We start from the raw sequence: 25,541 nt of genomic DNA on the forward strand, positions 1-25,541 counted from the left end.
ATGAAAGAGGATATCATACTATATTTATATTTCTCGAATATAAAAAGAAAACACACAGAAAAGAGTGGCGAATGCACATGTCCGTGACAGGGACTAGGGAGAGTCCTTGGCCTGAGGCAAGAATTTTGTCTGGAGTTAAACACATTCATACGCAAACCCACACTTTATTTATTTATTTATTTAAATAGCTTAGTCATGCTCACTACTGAAGCTTTATTGAATGTTAATTTCATATTCATAATGATTGAGCAAAATTAATGATATATCTTCCCAACAACTCAATCGAACAGTACTATTAAACTTATCATAACCTAGTACAGTCATAGCTTTATAGACATGAATAATGTAAATATGTAATGACATGCATATCTATTACAATTGCACTATATAATTATGCTTAATTAACTCTCCAAAATCTTGAATTATCATCAATATTTTAATCAATTAGAAAAATAATGTTTTCTTAACATGTTAAAACACATATTAGGACTTTTAATTCTTAATCCATGTTCTGATATTAGGATATACATTTGGGGTAATAACTTTTATATTGGAACTTTTCTCTTGCTTTCTCACTAATCCAAAGAATTCCTTTATTAACATCTTTCTACAAAATCTGTTCATATGGCTGCTAATCACAAAAGTAGTAGTAAAGACGTTACCTCCATTATTTAAGTACGGAAAAGGCTAGCACATCACCATTATCTTAAAGTACAATAATTGTGCATTTTGAAAACTATTTATAAAATACTTTGAGAATAATTTCTATTAATAATAAGCAAATGAAGAAAAAAGAGTATAATATGAAAATAACCGTTGTAAGAGAGTGGAAACGTGTCACCCTTCCCAGCCTACCTGTCTTCTTCAGTTTCCCATGGGATTCTCTTCCACTTCGTGCCATCGCTCGTTGTCTGTCTTCTTCCTTCTCTCTTGTTTCCTGAACAATTCTCTCTCTCTCTCTCTCTCTCCTCTCTCTCTCTCTCTACCCGTGAATCTTTCTCTATCGTTTTCACTGGCTCGATTCATTCACAACAAACAAAACCAACTTCACCAATTGAATCCAATCAACACACACTGTTACAGTGTTAGTGTTACTTCCACTACTTCACTCTTTGCTTCCTTCAATGTCTCTTGCTTCATTCATCCATGTCTTCTTCACAATCTTCACCATCTTCTTCTCTGTTTCTGCTGTCGAATTTGACTTCGGCACATTGACTCTAAGCAGCCTCAAGCTTCTCGGCGATGCCCATTTAACCAACGGCACAGTAAGCCTCACGCGCGACCTCGCCGTACCCTTCTCCGGCGCCGGCCAAGCACTATACTCACGCCCCGTCAGATTCCGGCAACCGGGTACCAACATTCCGGCGAGCTTCACCACCTTCTTCTCATTCTCCGTCACCAACTTGAACCCCTCCTCCATCGGCGGTGGTCTCGCGTTTGTTATCACCCCGGATGATGAAACAGTCGGCGACGCAGGTGGGTACCTCGGCCTCGCCGCCGGCTTCATCGCGGTGGAGTTTGATACCCTTATGGATGTTGAGTTCAAGGATATTAACGGGAACCATGTTGGCGTGGACCTCAACAGTGTGGTTTCGAGTCAAGCTGGTGATTTGGATTCCATTGGGATCGATCTGAAGAGTGGCGACACGGTGAACGCGTGGATCGAGTTCGATGGATCGATTCAGGGGTTGAATGTTTGGGTTTCGTATTCCAATCTGAAACCGAAGGAACCCGTTTTGTCGATGAATCTTGACATGGGTCAGTATCTGAATGATTTCATGTATGTGGGGTTCTCTGGTTCAACGCAGGGTAGTACAGAGACTCACCGCGTGGAGTGGTGGAGCTTCAGCTCGTCATTCGGTGGAACAGGGTCAGGATCCTCGCCGCCGCCGCCTCCGGCGGTGAGTTTGATGAATACGACGGCGAGTTCTGTGAAGTCGCCGCCTCCTTCTCCGGCTCCGTCAGCAAATTCATCGAATGAGGTACGGAAGGAGAGCAAATCGTCTTGCCACAATGGGCTCTGCAGGCAAGGTTTGGGAGCGGTTGCTGGGGTTGTTACTGCAGGGGCTTTCGTTTTGGCTTTGTTTGCAGGGTCGTTGTTTTGGGTTTATTCTAAGAAGATGAAGAGAGTTAACCGTTCTGATTCTCTAGGATCGGAGATCATCAAAATGCCAAAGCAGTTTAGCTACAAGGAGCTCAGGACTGCTACCAAGTGCTTCAATGCGAATAGGATAATCGGTCACGGTGCGTTTGGGACTGTTTACAAGGGGATTTTGCCTGAGAATGGGGACATTGTTGCTGTGAAAAGATGCAGCCATAGTAGTCAGGGTAAGAATGAGTTTCTATCTGAGTTATCCATAATTGGAAGCCTTAGACATCGGAACCTTGTTCGTCTTCAAGGATGGTGCCATGAGAAAGGCGAGATTTTGCTGGTGTATGATTTGATGCCTAATGGGAGTTTAGACAAGGCTTTGTTTGAGGCGAGAACGCCTCTTCCTTGGTCTCACAGGCGCAAGATTTTGCTAGGCGTGGCTTCTGCATTGGCCTATTTGCATCAAGAGTGTGAGAATCAGGTGATTCACAGAGATATCAAGACTAGTAACATAATGTTAGATGAAGGGTTCAATGCCCGTTTGGGGGATTTTGGATTGGCGAGGCAAACGGAGCACGACAAGTCTCCGGACGCGACGGTGGCGGCTGGAACAATGGGGTACCTGGCGCCTGAGTATCTCCTTACAGGTAAAGCTACGGAGAAGACCGATGTGTTCAGTTATGGCGCGGTGGTGCTTGAGGTTGCCAGTGGGAGAAGGCCTATAGAGAAAAATGCTGCTGGAGCTGGGGTTGAGAAAGATAGGGTGAGAAGTAATTTGGTTGAATGGGTTTGGAATTTGCACAGGGATGGGAAATTGGTAATGGCAGCTGATCCAAGGCTTGAGGGTGAGTTTGATGAGGGGGAAATGAGAAGGATCCTCTTGGTTGGTTTAGCTTGCTCTCATCCTGATCCATTGGTAAGACCTACTATGAGGGGTGTGGTTCAAATGCTGGTGGGTGAGGCTGATGTGCCTATTGTACCAAGAACCAGACCATCTACAAGTTTGAGTACTTCACACTCTCACCTCTTACTGAGCTTGCAAGATAGTGTCTCTGACTGTGATGGTATAATCACCATCTCTACCTCTTCATCAGAGAACAGCTTCAATGGTGGAGATATAGTCTGATGGGAATCTTTGGTCCAGACCAGGCCGTTTTTAATTATTGACTCTTAGTGTAAATAGAGAGATATCAGATATGTATTCATTTGTTCATGTATGTAAGTAGATGACAATAACATGCAAAATTAAGGGTCTTGAGAAAGAAATTTTGAGGATCATGCAATTCTGCCTCTGGTGCTCATAATTCATGGCAGAGTTCTGGTGTACACATTTTCTCACAAAATTACTCAGCAATGCAATATTTTGGTTTGGAATGCTACAAGCAATCCAGGCACGGTTATGGAACTTTACATAGATCATTATTCTTGTTCTCATTGATGCGTCAGTTGTATAGGGCAAGTTTGAGTTGAGTTAATGATGCTAAACATGCTTTCTCTGGAAATTTTGTACCAACTTACCATGGTATAATAAAGAGACAAATTTCTCTGAAGCCTTCTCTTTTACCCTCTCCATGGCATTCCAGGTTTTGTATTTTCTACTTGTAAAAAGTTAATCCATATAAATGTGTATGTGGTCCTTTTCTCTGCTGTTTTGGTATGATATATATCGATGCTAGTTTTAGCATACTGCCACTGCATTAATGTCTTTCTAGTATCATTTCTCCAATTTGCTAAAAGAATTTTTAGAATTTTATGGTGTGTATTTAAAGGCTTTTTCTATATATCTCCAAAGATTGTCAGTGTCTAGAGACTCTTAACACATGGACCACTTTGAATTGAATACACCCGTGATATCCTTCATTAATATCATCCTGTCTTATGTTCAATATTTTACAGTTCAGAATTTATGTCTCCTATTGAATTTACGCTCTATTCCCTTCTCCATTCTTCAATTAATTAGAAGTTATTGAACTCTTAAGATAATGCCTCAGTTCTGATAAGGCTTTCAACCATTGAAAATGGGGAAATGGATTCTTCTACTTTTCTGACTGCGATGTCAATTACATACATATTAAGTGGGAAAAATATATCATTTCTTGTCTCCTACATTCTCACAACTAAATTTTATAAATTCTGTGATTAGAAATTTAGAATGGTAGTGGTGGTCCTGGATATAATAGAAGGTGCCTCTGAACTGTGTTTTGTTGTAGTAACAACTGCTGGTCAATCAATTTTTTTACTCATACCTTGCCTTTTTATTAGGATAGACAACTAGAACTTCAGGATAGTTACCTCTGCTTCTTCCCTCTTGCTTATCTACTAGGTCATACTTGTACATCTTTTAAAATAAAATAAAATAAATTCCTTATGTTTGTCTAATTCCCCTTGTTCTTAAAAAAAAGTAAGTTATAGTGAATACACTTCTCTAGGTAATTCATTATGGTTAAGGACATCTTGAGTTTCAAGTGTTTAATGTATTACCGATCAGTTTCTGCGGATTGATTGTGAATTCCATAGCTATGTTAATCTGCAGTTTAGATTTACTACTGTCCTCCAGAACAACTGCTGGTGATGACTCATACCTTGTGGACCTGTGGTTCTCTTTCTGTATCTCTGTTGATAGCATTTTAACTCCCCAAGGCTCTAACATTTATCTTTCTGGCAAATTTTTTATGGTATGATTAGAACTTCAATGTAGATTTTGCATATGCAGTATTAGAATATAAGAGTAGAGAGAGAGAGGACAGAGAGGGGGGGGGGGGAGAGTTTGATTGAAATGATTCTGTTATTAATTGGTTGAATGATACAACTGAACATTTATATATGATTAGAATAGTAACTACTGATCATAACAAAATTCGAACAACCAATAACTATCTAGAACTAACTTGATAATTGATACAACAACATACTAACTAACTAACACTGGATAAATAAAAAGTATGTATACTGATTATAGTTCGGATCTATACTCCAATATGCTGTGAGTAATATCGTCTAGTCGGATTTAACATATCACGTTGATGTTCAAAAGCAGCAACAACAAAAGTCTTATTCCACTAAATGAGTCGGCTATATGGATCAACCTGCACCATTGCGCTTGATAAAAAATCAAATTTTGTATGACTTTACTGACCATGAGGTCACTTTTAACAATACATTCCAGTGTTCTGAGGCTATCACTTTAGCTGCATCAAATATCTCTTATCAGTTGATCTCTTCTAATCAGAGATATAACACTTGATGAGGAGTTGAAGCCGAATGAGCATGTCTATTGATGAAGGCGTTTCCATCAGGTTAGTTATACTTGATACACATACAGATTACAGACACATCTCACTTTCAATTTCTTTGGAAATATTTTGTCTTCAAAGGAAAATGCAAGTGGTTTCACAATTTTTTTTCCAATTGCTTCTGTTCTATATGATCTGTCATCTCATTTCCATCTCCAAAATTTCTTTCTCCTACATACTGTTCGCCATTTTGTCATCAAAACTATTTATTTGTTAAATCACTGAACACTCTTATTTTTAGTTGAGGTTGGAAATGTATACATTTAATGTTGTTTAGAGGGGAAGACCATGCTGCAAATACACTAATGAATAAATATTCATTAATAGTTAAAACCTTGTGGATATAGTTTATTCTAAATTACCAACATACTTCTACAACTCTCATTCTTGACTTGATCTAAGAAACATGCATATCAGAAAATGGTTAATCTTTCCCATATAGACAAGTAAAACATAAAAATGAGACATCAGATGATTGAAAACTTAAGCAAAAAGTATAAGAATAATTTGATAATGAGAAAACTTGAACAAAATTTTGGAATATAAGAACAACCTGCACTAGAGAACACTTATCGGTGGTTCTCTCTTGAATCAGGATCCGGACATCAAAATGTACTGCTAAATTTAGGAGTCAAAAAATATATAAACTCACCCTTGCATGGTTAAACATAGCCTCAAAATTATCCAACACAAGACTCTAACAGACGAGATTCATCTTCTTCTGCTTATTCTCCATCACAAATTTCTTCCAAACTGAAGTGATTTCCCTCTGAGTCTCCATAGCACTCCTCTTAGCAACCACCACTGTGTTGCCGTCACTGTCCTCAGCTTCTTCTCCAATAACAGTAACAGTGCTGCTAGTGACCACCCTTGCAGGGAGAAGATCCAGCTCATGCAACACTTTGGTGATGTCAATCACGAGACGCTCTGCGAGGGTGCGGGAAAAGTCCTCCCTGATCACAACGCGGAGCACGGTAACATGTTCTGCATCTGGGGGCATGGTGTATGCTGGCACTATCCAGCCATAGCGCCTCAGCATATCAGAGACTTGGAACTCATTGAAGTTGCTGTGGTCCTTCAAAGTGAATGCCACCAATGGCACACCCTCATCTTTGGACACAATGTCAAAGCGACCTGTTTTATCCAGACCTTCCTTTAGTACCACCATGTTGTCTTTGCAGTTTTCCATTACATTTCTGTATCCCTACAAACCCAATTAGTATAAAGGAATTATAGCATCAGGTTTGAGAAAAATATCCATATAAGTAGCATAGCGTCATGTTACTTTGTGCATGATCTGAATCAGCATTGCCAGAATTGATTTTCGTAACAGTAATTATGGTAAAAGTGAGTTGAAAGTAAAGTAATTTATGTCTGAATATATTTTTGAGAAATGTGATTTATGTAGGGTAATGTAGTAAAATCTCATAATAGTTTATGTCCACCACAAAAGCTAGGTTTTTGTAACTTCATCCCATAATTAATTTTGTAGTTAGAATCACATGCTTCTAGAATTGTCTAAAGCCGAAATCAATTCCAGAAAGAAGCTTTTGTGAGAAGCTTATGGTGTTAGAATTGATTATGAAGAATGAGAAGTTGATTGGTTTTCACAGCTGGAATCGTGTATGTCCAGAATCACCTAAATCGTAAGCCACTTTGTGTGGCTTTTGGTGATACATACGTGATTTTGCCTGTTCCATAATCTTATCAAACATTACTCAATTGTGAAAGGAAACATCCAAACACATTTTGATAGTGAAGAATCTATTCTGATGTTCACAAATGGGGCATCCGAACACCTTCTTAGTAGCTTCAAGGTTTGTTCTTTTAAATGTCATTTGTGAGTTTAGAGTAACACCACATTGATTATAAATGGATGTCTTAATACCTCATGACCCAAACGAATTAGCTGGTAGTACTGAGCAATAACTTGGCTAGAACCTGCAGTGCATATTTCATGATACAAATTAGTACTATAATCATGTACAAAGGGAGATAATTCAGGTGCATTCTAATTAGACCAATTGGGTGTGTCAATTTTATGTTTACCTTTGGAGAAGTTGAGAGTGAATGTAGGTTGATCAGCTCCAAGATAGTTAATGTGAAAGATGAGTTCCTCAGGAAGGTCTTCCTTGCTTCTCCAAATGACCCAACCAATGCCAGCATAGACAAGACCATATTTGTGTCCACTAACATTGATGCTCTTCACTAGTGGTAAACGGAAATCCCACTCAAGCTCTGGATAGAGAAATGGAGCAATGAATCCACCACTTGCTGCATCCACATGAATAGGAGTGTCCCATCTACCAAAGGATTTCACAGGTCAATCCAAGTATACACATTAATTCAACTTATAGTATGTTTCTATCATCTTTTTCCTCAAAATTTATTTTAAAACTCAGAAGCTACTCACAAAAGTTTCTTTCAAGAATTGATTCCGCCTTCAGAATCAATTACACAAGAGTTTAAAGTTTTGCAGTTAGCCTCAAGAGATAAAAGAGATACCCTGTTTCGTTATTTTTTTTTATGAGGAGATCGTTTAGGCATTTGACATCTTCAAACTCTCCATTTAGTGTGGAACCAAGGATAGCAGCAACACAAATGGTGTTCTGATCCACCATTTCCACAGCCTTTTCGGGGTCCATTACATAGTAACCTTCACTCAGCTTAACCTCTTTCAACTCCACCTCAAAGTACCTTGCAAATTTCTCCCAGCAAACCTTCACACAAGAACAATTAATTAAAACTCGATTAATGACTTCTAAGTGTGTCTGTAAATACTTCTACAATTAACATTAAAGTCAAAAATCAATTATGGCTAGAAGCTTATGAGAGTAGCTTCTGAATGCTAGAATTGATGCTGAGGAAAAATAAGCTGATTCAAACATGCTATAAGGACAAGAATGAATGTTTGTGTTACTGTGTACCTGAACATTGGCACCAGTGACAATGTTGGGATTGTCAACAGGTTTGCCTTCACTTCTCCTTTTGTTTTGCCACTTCCTCTTGAATGCCAATCCAGCCAACATGATGGCCTCTGAAGACCCCACCGTGCCAACACCAACGGCAGTTTCTGATTCTCCAAGTGGGGCATTGAAAAGATGAGCTATCATATTAACACATCGATTCTGCAATGCACAAAAGTTAGAAAGACACCTAACAAAGAGCTTTTAGCTTATTCTTCTAGAGAGTATAATTTAAATGTTAAATATACAATTTTTTGTTGTTGATAATTTTATAATGTATTACTGGAGTATTACATATAGTATATATACATTGTAGTAGTTTCCTTTATAAATTAGTTTTCTAACAAACCTTACCATTGTACAAAGAAAAGAAGCTGCTTCCAACTCTGAACTTGACAAAGAATAGTAAATTTAGGATTCAATTTAGTCAAATTAATGAACTAATACGATGCCTATGTTAAAGTGAATACCACATAGACATAGATAGCCAAGTTAGAAGCAATAGACAAGTAGGAATTTTTTTGTCATTAGTCAACAACACAAATGGGACCTGAACTATTCCTACGGAACATTTGTCTCATGCTAAAAATTAAGCCACGCAATTAGAACAGGGTAAGTGAAATGAGTTATTACTTTCTCACATTTCTATTGTTTATACCTCTATCCCTAAACATGATCAGACCCATTACAATAGAAAAAGAAGAGAGAAATTCAATTTTGATTTTTTCCCCATTTTTCTGCCATTAAACAAAGTGTAAAGAATGGTTAAGTAGTATTATTTGGATAGTAATTTAAATACAACGTGAACAAACTTTAATATCAATTGTGCGATCATCTGTTTACATCAAAGCAATCAGATAGCAAAACATAAAAGATTTTTGCTTAATCCCATGCACAAAAAATATGATTTTTTTTTATAATTTCCTTGTTTTGATGAGATAATTAATGATATTGATTGTTTGATACTTTGATACTAATGGTGAATGGGCGGATGAGAGAGATGAGACTTGCCTGGAGCTCAGTGGTGACAGGGTATTCATCCATGTCGACATAGTTTTTGTTAATGGAAGCCATGATGAGCTTGTCACATTCTGGCTCCATCCAAGTTGTCACGAACGACGCCAGGTTCAGCCTCGGATTCCCATCCAGCATCAGCTCGTCGTTTATGATCTGGTATGCCGCTTCCTTTGGGATCGACTGCTCCGCCATCTTGAACCTTCACGGATCATCATAATCATGCATGGTCATATAATATACATGACAAAATTTTGTATATACTTTTTTTTTTCCTTTAAATGTTCACAAATTTTGATCATAAGATCCTACATATTAAATTTACTTTGTAAATGTTCAATGCTGATCCATCTTAAATGGAAAAATAGATCCATAGTAAAGATATAGAATTTTGATGATAATGGAATGAATGAATGGTACCTGGGAAGTGCGGTGCGGACATAACGGGAGGCGAAGGTTGAATGGATTGAGACATCCATCTCGGAGGCGATTTTGGAGAGAACCATGATGATCACGGTGGTGTTTGTTTCTTTCCAGAGAAAGTAAGAAGATCGATAGAGAACTGTGTTAATTTGTGTGTATAGAAGTGATGCCAAGTTTATTAGTTTATGGGGGGTGAGGAGAGGAGTTAGGGACTTAAATAGAGTGCATGGTGATGTGAGAAAGGAATTTATATAGTCGATTGTGGAACAAAGGGGTTGTCTAAATAACCCTAGGTAAAAAATGGGTTAAATCACCCAAGCCTAAGTGTTCTATTGATATTATTACATGTGTCTTTAAAAAAAATCCAACTCATGTACATGTGTCATTAAAAAATTCAACTTATTTTATTATTCATTTTTCTTTTATATTTTCATCAAATTCATTTTATTAAATAATTGATTTATACTTTGAACCCATCAATTATAATAAACTACACAATGAACCTTTTTTTTCAAAACCAAAAATCAAGAACCCTAATTCCCAATTTTAAATGTTTTGTCTCAATTCACAAATTGTCAGATGCCTTGAATTTCATTCATCTTTATCATATGATGATTTCAATGAGAAAAGGTAAAAAAATCAACATCTCAAAATCTATTTTTCCTCGAAGTTTCTCTCCTCCGCAGCCATGATTCCTTTCATCTTTTAACATCTCCAAACATGAAAAAAATCAAAAAGAAGCAAAAACACTTAACTTGATATGTAACATCGCACATGTGGTTGCGAGATAACTTGATAATCAAGGGCTGCAGCTGACAAACCATTATCATTAGAAGCAAAATTAAATTGAGATGATATTTTTCGATAGCCAACAGAATTAAGGACCTAACATCCCATAGGACTTAATATTTATGATATTTTTCTAACGCTAATCAACATCTTAGAGGACTTCCATAAACAGGACCCAACCCAGTTTCCTTCATGTTTTCCTTAGATTCTTCAACACAGGTCAATTATAGAAGCTTCCAGAAACATAATGGAACAAGAATTTCACGATTTGGCTAAGAAATTAGGAAGAGTTGATTTTTTCATGTTTGGAGAGGCTAAGATGAATGGAATTCCACGTGGGCCTGGCATGCAGCACTACTTTTTTGTTTTTTAGGCTTAGATAAAATTTTGACCCTTGAAATATACCGCATTTTAGTCTTTAGTCCTTGCAAAAAAAAAATGTTTTTCTTCCCTTCAAAATTGACGTATAAAGGCTATAAGTAAAGTGCTTAAAGAAAAAATACGAAAGATAATGCGGGAAATTTATAGTATGATTGATTGTTGAGTTGTTTTTTGTACAAATAACTCTCCTCTAATTATAGAAGTCAAATTCTACTAACTGATAGTAGTTGATAATAACTTGTCACTAACTCATGCTCTCATTTCTTACAAGTACTCATACGTCTCGGGTGATGGTATTTTATCTCTCCTAGTCAGCCTAGAAAATTTGTTTTTAGTTGATCTTCCTTGTATCGACCGGTTCAGTAGTTGGAACTACCTCTCCTATTTTCACAAGACAAGCTCATTGTTGATTTCCGCACGTGAAGACACTCTAGAAGCTTGCCAAATATTTGTAACTTTGTGCCCAAGCTTTCGTATTTCCCCTCAAACCAAGTGCTTAATTCCTTTAGCCCTATTGTTTCATCTTGTCATTTGACGACTACTCCTTCAACGAAACTTTGGTGGCTAAAGTATTTTTTTTTTCAGCTGCTCAAGTAGTCATTACATATTTTTGGATGCTAACACGCTCATTATTTTCCATGTCTCTACATAATTGCATTTCCTATCACATCACCTATTATATCACTCATTTCTCCCTCTTCCCTTCCTATCTTACTCTTGGTGTGAGTGAAAATAGAGTGTGAACTAAGTATTACTCCCTCCAATTTAAAATTATTACTAGTTTAAAAAGATAATAACCAGAAGTGCAATTATCATTGTTACCTTTTTAGAATATACTTCCTCCGATCCTTTTTATAAGAAATTTTTTGGCAAAATCACACAAACCAAGGAAACTAATATTTTTTTATAAAATATACTACTATGCTTAATTCCAATGATGTCTTTTCTTTTCACAAGAACAATCATGCTAATTACCATAAATGTTGACAATACCTATTGGGTGCTTGCTCTTTCCCTCCAAATTTTTGCATGGAGAATATGTCTCTTTGCGTTGGAATGAATTATTTGACTTATTTTATAAGAGTGTTTCTTATAAAAAGGACCAAATGGAGAATATGTCTCTTTGCGATGGATCTTAATTATATTATTTGTTGTTTGATTAAGGAGGATGGATCTTAATCATATTATGTGTTGTTTGACTAAGGATGATGGATCTTAATCATATTGATTGCTATTGGATTAAGAAGATAAACATTAAATCCTATTACTTGTATCGATTAAGGGGTTGGTCCTTGATCCTGTTATCGGTTTGCTTGATTAAAGAGTATAGACACTTGTTGAGTTAGTTGATTGATTCCGAGTTCGTACAATTATGTTAGCAACACGTGGTGCTGCCCTGAAAAGGAAATGAAGATACACCTTTTCGCAGGCGACGAGCGATGGACTGATGGCTTGACGTTCAAATGCTAGAGATTGACATATGATGTGTTTAATTATTATTCACACGCTACTTATAACTATGCTAAATCTTGCTAGACTTATATTACATTACTCTAGGAATTTGACCATTTCTTGCCTTTTTTGTTTTGTTTGTGCTGGGGCGGTCGGCAAACTGCCAGGCTATAACAAGTCCTGCTGTGAGTAGATGTTGTGCTACTGGACGAAGGTGACCGTGCTGTTGGATGAGAAGACTTGGAGCGATCAAAGACTACAAGAGTAGTGTTAGATGTAAGGCTGGAGCCTTGGGTAGAGGAGCTTACCGCCATTGGTTGAAGCTCAAAGGGATCATTGAACTAATTACTTTGGGTTTGGGTAGGTTCCGATGCATTGCTCTTCTGCGATTCGCCAGTGAAGGGATTGTAGGAAGTATATTGGACTTAGGGTGTTATCGTGTTCCAACTCTGTCGTCGAATAAAACAGTACTTTATTGTATATTATATGTCTTAAACATCCGTCGTCACCCATGTGTGCTTGCCCTGTCAAGGCCGGATGTATGGGTTTGGGCAAGAGTATGCATATCGGGTTTTGGAAATGTTTTGGAAAGAAAACGAAAAAAAAAATATACCCGCTTTGTAAATCCTTTTTTGGAAAATCATTTCTTTTTATTTAATAGGTTACTATTTGTGACCCCCGAAAGTCGGGATGTTACACATATAATGAAGTAATTGGGTAAAACTTTATACCATTGTAATGTAGTCTAAAAAAATCAATTTAGGCCCTACCATCCATATCCTTGTTATCAATTATTTTTGCCGACAGTGGATGAAAGCCTCCCTCAAGGTCTTTCATTCATTGAGGAGTCCATGGTGGTTGACCATGAGGGGAGTTTTGGGGTGGGTTATTCGATTCATGTTGATTTTCTTTTCCCTGAGATTTGTGGGGGAGTTTTACAAGTAGAAGATGTAGAGATGGTTGATGCTTCTGCTGCGGCAAGGAGGAAAGATGTGACGCTTTTTCCTGAATATGCTCCTCTAGTAGCTGAAAACAGGTAGGTCGTTGGTTGTTCGCAGGATTTGTCGGTGTTTTCTCCAAATATTATTCACCTGAGTATTAGGGGAATCATTTATAATGATAACTCAGTGGGTTCTATTTAGGTATCCCCTTTGCAGAGTCTCATCTTTAGAGAAGGGAAAGTTGTTCTGGAAATTTCTTTTGACAGTGAGCTCCCCTTGTCTTTTATGAGTTCTCCCCTTGGTGACAGTTTGATGGGTGCGTTTATTGGTCGCTTTAATGAGTCTTTGTTCATTGCTGAAGATGGTGGGTTGGTTCAACTTCGAGATGAGGTAACAGGTTTGTATACAAGTTTGGACGCGCCGTCTTCGAAGGCTTACAACCTCGTTGTCCCTTTTGCTCCTCTTGCTATTCTCTCTCGAGGTCGAGGACGTCCAGAAAATGACATGGAGGTCGCAAGCCCCGCCAGTTGACTCTGACCTCTTGTGTGGATTTGATTGCAACTGATGGCGAGAGATCTTCTTCGGGTTCAATCTTGCCATCGGTTTGGCCTGCTCCATTGGCTTCAGGGAGGGCTCTGGGTGGCTGCTACTGGACGCGAGCCAAGAAGGCGTGGCTTGTTGGCAAGCTTTTTGGTTGTACGTTCGATGAAGGGGATGGGGCAAGGATCTGCTGCTTGGAACAGGTATTGAAGGATTGTGGCCTCCTTGAGTGTCGGAGTCCTTCTTGGTGTTTGCTTTTGCTTTTGGTTTCGGTCTTTCAGCTTGCTTCATTAGGATTTTTCTTATTTTCAGAGTGGTTTTTGTTGTTTTCTCTCTAAGGGGTGGTTAGGAGATTGTGTATTTTTGTGGATAGATGAGGTCTTGGTTTTCGTTATCCTCATTGTCCTACTCCCGTGCTACTCTTTATTAATATATTTGGACTTCCAAAAAAAATGATAAGAGCACGATAATTTTTAATGTAGGAATAAAAATCAAAAAGAAAATAATCAATGCTTAAAACTAACGGTTGGATAGCTGACGTTGGATAGCTGACCAAAGAGACAATCATAATTGCAGGTTTACAACATAGTCAATTGTAAGCATTAACTTGCAATTAATGGTTTGAAAAGGGGGAAATCACCATTATCACGATGACGTGCACAATAACTTGGCACACATATATAAGTAGATGAGGCTTGTTTAACTCCAAACAAGTTCATAGAACCAAACTTTCCATTTCAGTTTCTTTTATTTCTATGGACAGGCCCCACTTCTTAACCTTTCTCTCAATTATCTCTCTTGCTCTCGCACTCCCTCTCTCCATCACCAAACATACTACGAAAAACATTTCACAGGCACAACCAATGGCGAATGAAACACCTTGCTGTCGTCAAAGGAAATCACAACATAACATTTTATTAGCAAAGTCCACTATCGATATTCTAGATGCAGCTGAGGAGCTTATGCAGCTTAGCAAAGAACACAAAGAAAATAATGATGTAGGTGTCAGTGGAAGCATAAAGAGGAACAAGATATCAGGAGAAGATGAAGTTGACCAAAGACTCACTGATATTAAAGTTATTACTCCTTCGGTAAAGAGGGTGAAGAAATATCGATCCCTTGCAGAGCTATATGAGGTGACAAAACCTATTAATGTTGAAGAAGATAAAGAGGAGAGCGCTTGAGCCTCACCAATTAACTTGAAGAATTCAAATCTCTAGAAGTACTTGTTTTCTATATTTGGGAATTTTAGATCTTTAATATTATGCTTGAAATTGGTCATTCTTTTGGTATTTCTATATATTCGTATTTAATCATAGTTTTGGCTATCCCTCTTGGTTTTAGACTAGTCTTCAATTTTGTAACTATCTTGTTACTTTTTACTCTTGAATCAATCATGCCATAGGTAGTTAATCATATTAACAATTAAAAGCCATATGATGAAGTAATTGGGTAGAATTTCATACAACTATAATTGTTCTTCCCATGAACATTGAGAGAAGCTATAGTCCCTATAGTAGAGAGATGTAGAAAGATTTCACTTAGAGAGAGTGTGTAACTGAATTTCATGTGTTGTTTAGAAAATAAGTCAAGAGTCTCTTACAAATGGTAATCGCTCCCTATTTATAGAAGGGGAGCTGAGCCTAGCATGCTTAACTGCTTATGTTGTGCCGGTTGGGCCTCCGGGGAGGAGGCCCAATCTCCAGGCTTGGCGGGTAACCCATGGGCGTAGGCCCCCTAGGGACTCGCCCAGTCCAATAATGTAGTCTAAAAAATCTCAATTAAGGCCCTACCATCCATATGCTAGTTATCAATGATAAGAGCACGATAAAGTTTAATGTAGAAAAAAAAAAACAAAAATAAAATAACCAATACTTAAAACCAACGGTTGGATAGCTGACCAAAGAGTCAAACATAACCGTAGGTATACCGTAGATTCAATTGTAAGCGTTAACTAGCGATCAACGGTTTGAAAAGGGGGGAAAACACCATTTGAAAAGGGGGAAAACACCATCAATTCAATATTATAAATATTTTCGAAACAAAAAATAACAACTCCTATAGGTGACAATCTCCTAACCTTTTCCTTTTTTTTTCTTTTCCATACAATTCTTAGTTGTTAATGTTGATGCATTTTTTAAGAGATTACAATAAAAAGAAAGAAAGAGAGAAAAACATAGAAAAGAAAATGCAAAGGAAGAGAGTCAAGAGACTGTGACTGGTAATGTGTTTGTGCATGGCTTTGTTTGAACAGGTGAGGAAGAAGGAGAAGGAGAGTGGAAGGACAAAAAGGTATTTTAAAAAGAATCTGAAAGACTAAAACCGGTATTAAAATTAAAGTGTTCACTTTTTTTTATAGGCTAAAAGTGTTCACTTATACCTGACTATGATTGTCACATGAGTTGGTAACTTGGTAAAAAAAATTTCAACAATGTCTTATCTTATCATAAGGACTATTTTAAATCAAATAATATTTTCGGATGTAAAAGCAATTTTTTTATTTAGGGACTATTCTAAATTCAAGTGTATATATAACATTTTCTTCATTTACAAAAGTTGATAATCAAACTCTATTCACTTACTTATAAGACGGCGCTAACTCACTTGGTTGACACATATTTTATCTTTCAAAATATTACTAATATTTTGGTCCTTCATAGGTTAACATGTGTGAGAAACGATGACGGTCCCTAATGACTTTCTCAGGGTTTGATATTATAACCAAATCCTTACGATAATCTAACCAATCTACAACTATATCAACACATAATGTACTGTTGGTTATTACTATTATTTTAAAATTAAAGTAAATCTAATTAGTTATAAAAAAACTACAAACCAAGAGAACAAATAAGACTAGGGCATATTATACAATTTGCAAAAACACACAAGATTCCATCTCTTCCAATTTTGAGAGGATATGAAATTTGATATATTCACATTACACTTTTCTCCTATCATAATTTCACCAATTTTTTTCTTCTTAGTTCCTTATTTGCATTTGTACTTAATGATATCGCTCATTTATTTTTACTATATCTATCTGTAGGGGTGTTAATAATTGATCCAATCCAAACAAAACCGTGAAACCAATCCAAATAAACGGAAATCCAATCAAACCGAAAAATCCAAAATCTAAAAGAAAAGAAAACACCAAAAAAATTTATTGGATTGAATTTAGATTTGATTTTCAAAACCGAACCAATCCAAACCGAACATATGAAAATGTATACAATTTTATTTGTACCTTTGTAATATCATACTTACATATTTACATCCTTATATGTTACTTTTTTTGTACATCCTTATATATTATGACACATGTATATTTATAAAAAAATATTTGAATAAAAATATTCCAAGTAATTACTTGAATAAATATGCATGAAAGTTGAATTGATGCTATAAGCTATACATTGTTGTATTTTGTATTTATTATACATTCTTAAGATTTATATACTATAATATTTAAGAGAAAAAAATTTAACAAAAACGAAAAATTCAATCCAGTCCAAACTGCTACATATTGGATCAGGTTGGTTCATATTTGAATTCTTATACAAATCAATTGGATAATAAATCAAGGCTTAAATGCCTAATTGGCCCTGTAATTGTAAAGGGGATAAGTTTCGATCCCAAAAAAATTTGCGCATCAAATTAGGTCCATAATTTTTTTTTTAATCCAGTAAAGGACAAAGTGTGCCAACAGCTGATGTGGCTCGATATTTAGCTTACTCAGCTTTTCCACGTGACATATTTTTTGTTTTAAATTGAAAAATTCGAATACTAATATTTTTTTCTAAGTCATAAGTTAAGATTTTTTTCCCAAGCCATAAGTTTTAAAAAAAGTCATAATCTCATCTAAAAAAACCTAATCGACTCTTAAAAAAAAACCTAATCTCTAAAACAATATTAACAATTTAATAAGGAGATTGAAGGAAGAAGAAGGTGAGAAGGAATTGTAAAACAAGATTCCTTTGTCTTCATATTTCTCTCAATCTAAGAGGATATAAAAAAAAATAGGCTAAGAAAATATGAAGAAGAAGGAGAGAAGTAGGAAGAAGAGAAGGAAGGTTCCTCTAACTCCAATGTGATGCCTGACTCTTCCACCGACACCGCCGCCGATTTCTACACCACCGTAGATTGAGGCAGATCGGTGTAGATATGAGGAGGAGATTTAGGCGAAGCTTGAAGCTTGCTTCGCATCTGATTCACTCCTTTATTCCTCATCTCTCGATCTGGGTTGGGTTGGCTCGATAGATGTGGTTGGGGGTTGCGGTGGGTGTGGCTGAGCTGGGGGTTGTTGTAGGGGTGGGGTTGTGGTTGTGGTGTGTGGATCTTGTGAGTGGATTGGGTGGTGGTGCGATTGGTGGTTGACGGCGAGGCTCGATGGTTATCTTTGTATTAAGGGAATCATTTATAATGATAACTCAGTGGGTTCTATTTTGGTATCCCCTTTGCAGAGTCTCATCTTTAGAGAAAGGAAATTTGTTTTGGAAATTTCTTTTGACAGTGTGCTCCCCTTGTCTTTTATGAGTTCTCACCTTGGTGACAGTTTAATGGGTGCGTTTATTGGTCGCTTTAATGAGCCTTTTTTCATTGCTGAAGATGGTGGGTTGGTTCAACTTCGAGATGAGGTAATAGGTTTGGATACTGGTTTGGACGCTCCGTCTTCGAAGGTTTACGACCTCGTTGTACCTTTTGCTCCTCTTGCTCTTCTCTCTCGCGGTCGAGGACGTCTAGAAAATGTCAAGGATGTCGCAAGCCCCGCCAGTTGACTCCGACCTCTTGTGTGGATTTGATTGCAATTGATGGCGAGGGATCTTCTTCGGGTGCGATCTTTCCATCGGTTTGCCATGCCCCGTTGGCTTCAGGGAGGGCTCTGGGTGGTTGCTACTGGACGCGAGCCAAGAAGGCGTGGCTTGTTAGCAAGCTTTTGGGTTGTATGTTCGACGAAGGGGATGGGGCGAAGATCTGCTGCTTGGAACAGGTATTGAAGGATTGGTGGCCTCCCTGAGTGTCGGAAGTCCTTCTTGGTGTTTGCTTTTGCTTTTGGTTTCGGTCTTTCGGCTTGCTTCATTATGATTTTTCTTATTTTCAGAGCGGTTTTTGTTGTTTTCTCTCTAAGGGGTGGTTAGGAGATTGTGTATTTTTGTGGATATATGAGGTCTTGGTTTTCTTTATCCTCTTTGTCCTACTCCCGTGCTAGACACTCCCCTCTTTATTAATATATTTGGACTTCCAAAAAAAAATGATAAGAGCACGATAATTTTTAATGTAGGAATAAAAATCAAAAGGCTTAATTGCAACTTTGGTCCCTGACATTTATAAAAGCCACGATTTTGGTCCCTCACCTAATTTAATTACAAAAATCGTCCCTCACCTAACACTCTGTGAACAAAGTTGGTCCGACCGTCAATTTTTTAACGGAAGAAGCTTATGTGGTGTTTGAAAACTTAGGTGGAAGTGCCACTGGAGAGAGGGAGGCACATGCCTCTACATCTCAGAGGAAAAAACAACAAAAAAACTCAGAGGAATAGCACACAACCTCAATCCCAGTGTTCCAACAACTAGGCCTCCCAACAGCAAAGCTTCACTATGAGATAAAAAAACAGCCGAGAGGAGAGGAAAAATCGATTCTGACGCCAGTGGCACTTCCACATAAGCTTTCAGACGCCACGTAAGCTTCTTCCGTTAAAAAATTGACGGTTGGACCAACGTTGTTCACGAAGTGTTATGTGAGGGACGATTTATGTAATTAAATTAGGTGAGGGACCAAAATCGTGGCTTTTGTAAATGTCAGGGACCAAAGTTGCAATTAAGCCAAATCAAAAAGAAAATAATCAATGCTTAAAACTAACGGTTGGATAGCTGACGTTGGATAGTTGACTAAAGAGACAAGCATAATTGCAGGTTTACAACAGAGTCAATTGTAAGCATTAACTAGCAATTAATGGTTTGAAAAGGGGGAAATCACCATTATCACGATGACGTGCGCAATAACTTGGCACACATATATAAGTACAAGAGGCTTGTTCAACTCCAAACAAGTTCATACAACCAAACTTTCCGTTTCAGTTTCTTTTATTTCTATGGACAGGCCCCACTTCTTAACCTTTCTCTCAATCATCTTTCTTGCTCTCGCACTCCCTCTCTCCATCACCAAACATACTACGAAAAACATTTCACAGGCACAACCAATGGCGAATGAAACACCTTGCTGTCGTCAAAGGAAAACACAACATAACATTCCATTAGCAAAGTCCACTATCGATATTCTAGATGCAGCTGAGGGGCTTATGCAGCTTAGCAAAGAACACAAAGAAAATAATGATGTAGGTGTTAGTGGAAGAATAAAGAGGAACAAGATATCAGGAGAAGATGAAGTTGACCAAAGACTCACTGATATTAAAGTTATTACTCCTTCGATAAAGACGGTGAAGAAATATCGATCCCTTGCAGAGCTATATGAGGTGACAAAACCTATTAATGTTGAAGAAGATAAAGAGGAGAGTGCTTGAGCCTCACCAATTAACTTGAAGAATTCAAATCTCTAGAAGTACTTGTTTTCTATGTTTGGGAATTATAGATCTTTAATATTATGCTTGAAATTGGTCATTCTTTTGGTATTTCTATATATTCGTATTTAATCATAGTTTTGGTTATCACTCTTGGTTTTAGACTAGTCTTCAATTTTGTAACTATCTTGTTACTTTTTACTCTTGAATCAATCATGCCATAGGTAGTTAATCATATTAACAATTAAAAGTCATATGATGAAGTAATTGGGTAGAATTTCATACAACTATAATTGTTCTTGCCCTGAACATTAAGAGAGGCTATAGACCCTATAGTAGATAGATGTAGAGAGATTGCACTTAGAGAGATTTCATCTGCCATATCAGTTGGCGGGTCTGGCAAAAAATCATTAACTGGATTGGAATTGTTTATGTTATGCCTGCGGATCCTGTAACCCACTTTTTCCAGTTCCGTGCATCTTTGGGAAGAGATGCTAAATCTGTGAAAGCGTTATCTGTTATCTGGGTAGCTTGCCTTAGCGTCATCTGGTACTCTCGAAACAATGCTATTTTCAAGAATGAGGAAGTGGATGCTGAAAGGATTTTTGAGCTAATTCAATTCCGCTCCTGGTTTTGGCTAAAGGCAAAGGAGAAGAATTTTTTAGCTTCTTATTTTGAGTGGGTTTCAAATCCTACCCGCTGCTTTAAATCCTTAATCTGATCTGGTGTGGATGAAGGGTTGTTGTTGGGTGTGTTGCTTACTGATTTCTTTCTCATCTGTAGGGGACAGTTTTTCTAGATTTTTGAGGGGTTGGTACATTAGTTTGTCATATCTGATAATTTTTCAAAGTCCCTGTTGTAGCTTCTTTTATCTGAAATCTTGTTACTTTCTATCTTTTATTTGGGTAAGCACCCCTTGTGCTTTATTTGAGTACAATTGGCTTATCAAAAAAAAACTTAGAGAGAGTGTAACTGAATTTCATGTGTTGTTTAGAAAATAAGCCAAGAGTCTCTTACAAATGGTAATCGCTCCCTATTTATAGTAGGGGAGCTGAGCCTAGCATGCTTAACTGCTTATGTTGTGCCGGTTGGGCCTCCGGGGAGGAGGCCCAATCTCCAGGCTTGGCGGGTGACCCATGGGCGTAGGCCCCCTAGGTGCTCGCCCAGTCAAATAATGTAGTCTAAAAAATCTCAATTAAGGCCCTACCATCCATATGCTAGTTATCAGTGATAAGAGCACGATAAAGTTTAATGTAGAAAAAAAAACAAAAATAAAATAACCAATACTTAAAACCAACGGTTGGATAGCTGACCAAAGAGTCAAACATAACCGTAGGTTTACTGTAGATTCAATTGTAAGCGTTAACTAGCGATCAACGGTTTGAAAAGGGGGGAAAACACCATTTGAAAAGGGGGAAAACACCATCAATTCAATATTATAAATATTTTCGAAACAAAAAATAACAACTCCTATAGGTGACAATCTCCTAACCTTTTCCTCTTTTTTTACCTTTTTTTCTTTTTCATACAATTCTTGGTTGTTAATGTTGATGCATTTTTTAAGAGATTACAATTAAAAGAAAGAAAGAGAGAAAAAACATAGAAAAGAAAATGCAAAGGAAGAGAGTCAAGAGACTGTGACTGGTAATGTGTTTGTGTATGGCTTTGTTTGAACAGGTGAGGAAGAAGGAGAAGGAGAGTGGAAGGACAAAAAGTTATTTTAAAAAAAAATCTGAAAGACTAAAACCGGTATTAAAATTAAAGTGTTCACCTTTTTTTATAGGCTAAAAATGTTCACTTATACCTGACTATGATTGTCACATGAGTTAGTAACTTGGTAAAAAATATTTCAACAATGTCTTATCCTGTTATAAGGACTATTTTAAATCAAATAATTTTTTTGGATGTAAAAGCAATTTTTTTATTTAGGGACTATTATAAATTCAAGTGTATATATAACATTTTCTTCATTTACAAAAGTTGATAATCAAACTCTAATCACTTACTTATAAGACGGCGCCAACTCAATTGGTTGACACATATGTTATCTTTCAAAATATTACTAATATTTTGGTCCTTGATATTTAGCTTACTCAACTTTTCCACATGACATATTTTTTGTTTTAAATTGAAAAATTCGAATACTAATATTTTTTTCTAAGTCATAAGTTAAGATTTTTTTCCCAAGCCATAAGTTTTAAAAAAAGTCATAATCTCATCTAAAAAAAACCTAATCGACTCCTAAAAAAAACCTAATCTCTAAAACAATATTAACAATTTAATAAGGAGATTGAAGGAAGAAGAAGGTGAGAAGGAATTGTGCAACAAGATTCCTTCGTCTTCATATTTCTCTCAATCTGAGAGGATATCAAAGAAAATAGGCTAAGAAAATATGAAGAAGAAGGAGAGAAAGTAGGAAGAAGAGAAGGAAGGAAAGATTGAAACTTGTCTCCTTCGTCCCTTCCTCCAACTCCAACGTGATGCATGACTCCTCCGCCGCCGCAGCCGCCGATTTTGACAGCACCGTAGATTGAGGCAGATCGGAGTAGATATGAGGAGGAGATTTAGGCAAAGCTTGAAGCTTGCTTCGCATCTGATTTGCACATTTCTTCCTCATCTCTCGATCTGGGTGGGGTTGGCTCGATAGATGTGGTTGGGGTTGCGGTGGGTGTGGCTGGGTTGGGGATTGCTGTAGGGGTGGGTTTGTGGTTGTGGTGTATGGCTCTTTTGAGTGGATTGGGTGGTGGTGCGATTGGAGGTTGACGGCGAGGCTCGATGGTTATCTTTGCAAGAGCAGAGAAAGAAGAAGAGATGGGTCAGCGGCAGAGACAGAAAATACCCAATTGGGTTGAGGCCAAACAGAGCTCTAGAACCTAAGACAAAAGGATTTGACAAAAAACGAAAGGGCAACCATTTCTTTACAACTATTCTAAAAGAAAAAGGTTAACTTGACAACTCTCTATTAAACATACGAGGTATATTGACATATTTGTATCTATAAAGTATTTAAAATTATCATAAAATTAAATAATAGTAAAATTTAATTAAAGGTACATGTTAGTACCACTTTAAAATTAAGATAGAATCTAATTCATATCTAATTCAATTTTTTTTAACTCATATCTAATTCAAATTTAATTTCATGAGTTTGTAGTCTTTGCTAATGTGTTTAATGCTTCTTTTTTTTTTTAAAGTAATGCTTTTGTTGCTAATGTGTCTAATGCTATTTTTTCAAGTATGTCTTACATATGTATATTGATTAAATTTTACAAGATTTATTTTGAATTTTGCAAGATACAGAATAAATAGTCAAAGTGATGAATAATTGTAATTCAACAATGGAATTGATAAAACATGTTTCATCTAAAGATATTAACGATATAAGATTACCGATGTAAAAACGGGTGTAAGTTGATATCTTCCCATGTTCGAAATCAATCTGAAAATCCTTACCGTACTTTACTCTAGATTATAACAGTCATTGTAAATATAATTTATATTATAAGTTCAAAATAAAATAGATAAACAAATATAAATATAAAATAGCATTAGTTGAAATTTAATTTTTGATAATAATTGTTACAAATTTGATTAAATATTCGTTGCAGAAGCTAAAATAATAATTAAAAATTTCATGTTATCATTATCTGATAATAAGGACCATATAAAATATAACAATGAAGGAACAACTAAAAAAAATGATACACGCAACTGTTTTTTAAAAGTATAATGATATATTTGAAATTATTGAATTGTTGTGATATTTTTTATTTCGAGAAGAGAATAATTTATTAGATCAGTAAGCATGCAAGAGAACAACCCTCTCAAGGTAAGGGATTAGAATTCAGGCTAAAGTCAACAGAAATAATAAAAGATAGCAAACTAAAGGCATAAAAACAAAACAAACAATAAAAAAGAGAGATCAGAAACAAGGCCTAAAATAAATATGTAGCAGAAGAAGAGAGCACTAGCTACATCATTCATAATTGAATCTGACCTACATCCCAAGAGGTAGAATCGCGTGCAACAAACAATAGAAGATATATTTTAAATTTAATTTTTTTGGTACGTTAAATTGCTCTCGCAATTCTGATTTGGGGGTTATGAACGCGAAATGTATTCCCAAAAGTGCGCTCCTATGAATCGAAATCTCAACCTAGGGTTTAAAACATCACTTCTACCACTATGACCGATAATTGGGTATTTTTAATTTAATTAATGTTTCATGTACAATCATTGATAAAATAAAAAAATTCATGAAATTAAAACTTATTTTTTTATCATATAACATTAAGCAACATAGGATAAAAAATTAAGTACAATCTCTATCATTTAACATCCTACTCATTTTCTATTCATTGTTTAGTTCATCTTATGTTAACACATTAACAAATTCGAATTTCATTATAATACTTCTTTTATTATGATTAAAAAGAAAGTCAATAATTTAGCATACATGCTATTATCATGAAAATACCAATTGCATTTTGTTTAAAAACCAACATATCATGAGTGTACAAAATAGAATGACAATAAAATATAAGTATGTATAAAGTAGAAGTAGTCCTATTGTGTACACTACCATGTTAAAATGTGGTATGCAAAGCAATGTCAAAATTTAAAGAACTGTTGTTCTAGGTTTTGGTTTTTTTGAAATTGAAATGAGAGAAAGTGAGGAATGAAGCTTTAGCTTCTTGAGTTTCTGATCATATTTTAAAAACATATTATTGGAGAAAAACAGTAAAGTAAAGAAAAAATTATAAATAAAAGGGCTCTAGCTAGTTTACCCAAACCTGCCTCAATAGACAAAATCACAAAAATATATGACACTAATCACAAATCTTAACAGTTGTATCACATGTACATAGGTCTTCTTACAAATATCATCTCATGTAATCATAATATTTAAATGTTTAGATTATTTAACAAAATGAACCTGAAGGTTCCAGGGCCATTGCCTGTCTATCTTTACTAGAGTGTCTACGTATCAAAGTTTCAATCAAAAGACCACCTCAGCAAGCTTAGCAGTTATAATGGCAATACATGCTAAAAAAAACACAATCATGTACGTGGAAGAATACCAATATAGTCAGCTATATGTAAAGGATTAGTGTAGTATTTGTAAACCACCC

General features: G+C 36.3%; 2 protein-coding genes across 2 annotated transcripts; one reads left to right on the forward strand and one right to left on the reverse strand.

The window, feature by feature from the left end:
* Nucleotides 1-681: 681 nt before the first annotated feature.
* LOC130733799 (L-type lectin-domain containing receptor kinase VIII.1) lies at nucleotides 682-3,511 on the forward strand. The gene has a single exon (XM_057586064.1). The coding sequence runs from the start codon at nucleotides 1,125-1,127 to the stop codon at nucleotides 3,216-3,218; it is 2,094 nt and encodes a 697-aa protein (XP_057442047.1). The 5' UTR covers nucleotides 682-1,124; the 3' UTR covers nucleotides 3,219-3,511.
* A 2,402-nt stretch (nucleotides 3,512-5,913) lies between these two features.
* On the reverse strand, nucleotides 5,914-9,941 carry LOC130733800 (glutamate decarboxylase 1-like). Its single transcript, XM_057586065.1, has 7 exons — nucleotides 9,786-9,941; nucleotides 9,363-9,567; nucleotides 8,313-8,513; nucleotides 7,891-8,105; nucleotides 7,435-7,688; nucleotides 7,274-7,326; nucleotides 5,914-6,589 (listed from the first exon to the last, which is right to left on the reverse strand). The coding sequence occupies exons 1-7, from the start codon at nucleotides 9,869-9,871 to the stop codon at nucleotides 6,083-6,085; spliced, it is 1,521 nt and encodes a 506-aa protein (XP_057442048.1). The 5' UTR covers nucleotides 9,872-9,941; the 3' UTR covers nucleotides 5,914-6,082.
* Between the last annotated feature and the right edge of the window lie 15,600 nt (nucleotides 9,942-25,541).

Source organism: Lotus japonicus, chromosome 1, assembly GCF_012489685.1.
Source record: "Lotus japonicus ecotype B-129 chromosome 1, LjGifu_v1.2".
In the NCBI taxonomy this organism is placed as follows: Eukaryota; Viridiplantae; Streptophyta; class Magnoliopsida; order Fabales; family Fabaceae; genus Lotus; species Lotus japonicus.

What these genes read in the sequence shown, in the direction of transcription:
- LOC130733799 (XM_057586064.1), top strand. Translation starts at nt 1,125, where the DNA reads ATGTCTCTTGCTTCATTCATCCATGTCTTCTTCACAATCTTCACCATC.
- LOC130733800 (XM_057586065.1), bottom strand. Translation starts at nt 9,871, where the DNA reads ATGGTTCTCTCCAAAATCGCCTCCGAGATGGATGTCTCAATCCATTCA. An exon ending in AAAAAAAATAACGAAACAGG is followed by an intron (nt 7,689 to 7,890) that starts GTATCTCTTTTA and finishes ATCCTTTGGTAG; the next exon opens with ATGGGACACTCCTATTCATG. An exon ending in CACTCTCAACTTCTCCAAAG is followed by an intron (nt 7,327 to 7,434) that starts GTAAACATAAAA and finishes TATGCACTGCAG; the next exon opens with GTTCTAGCCAAGTTATTGCT.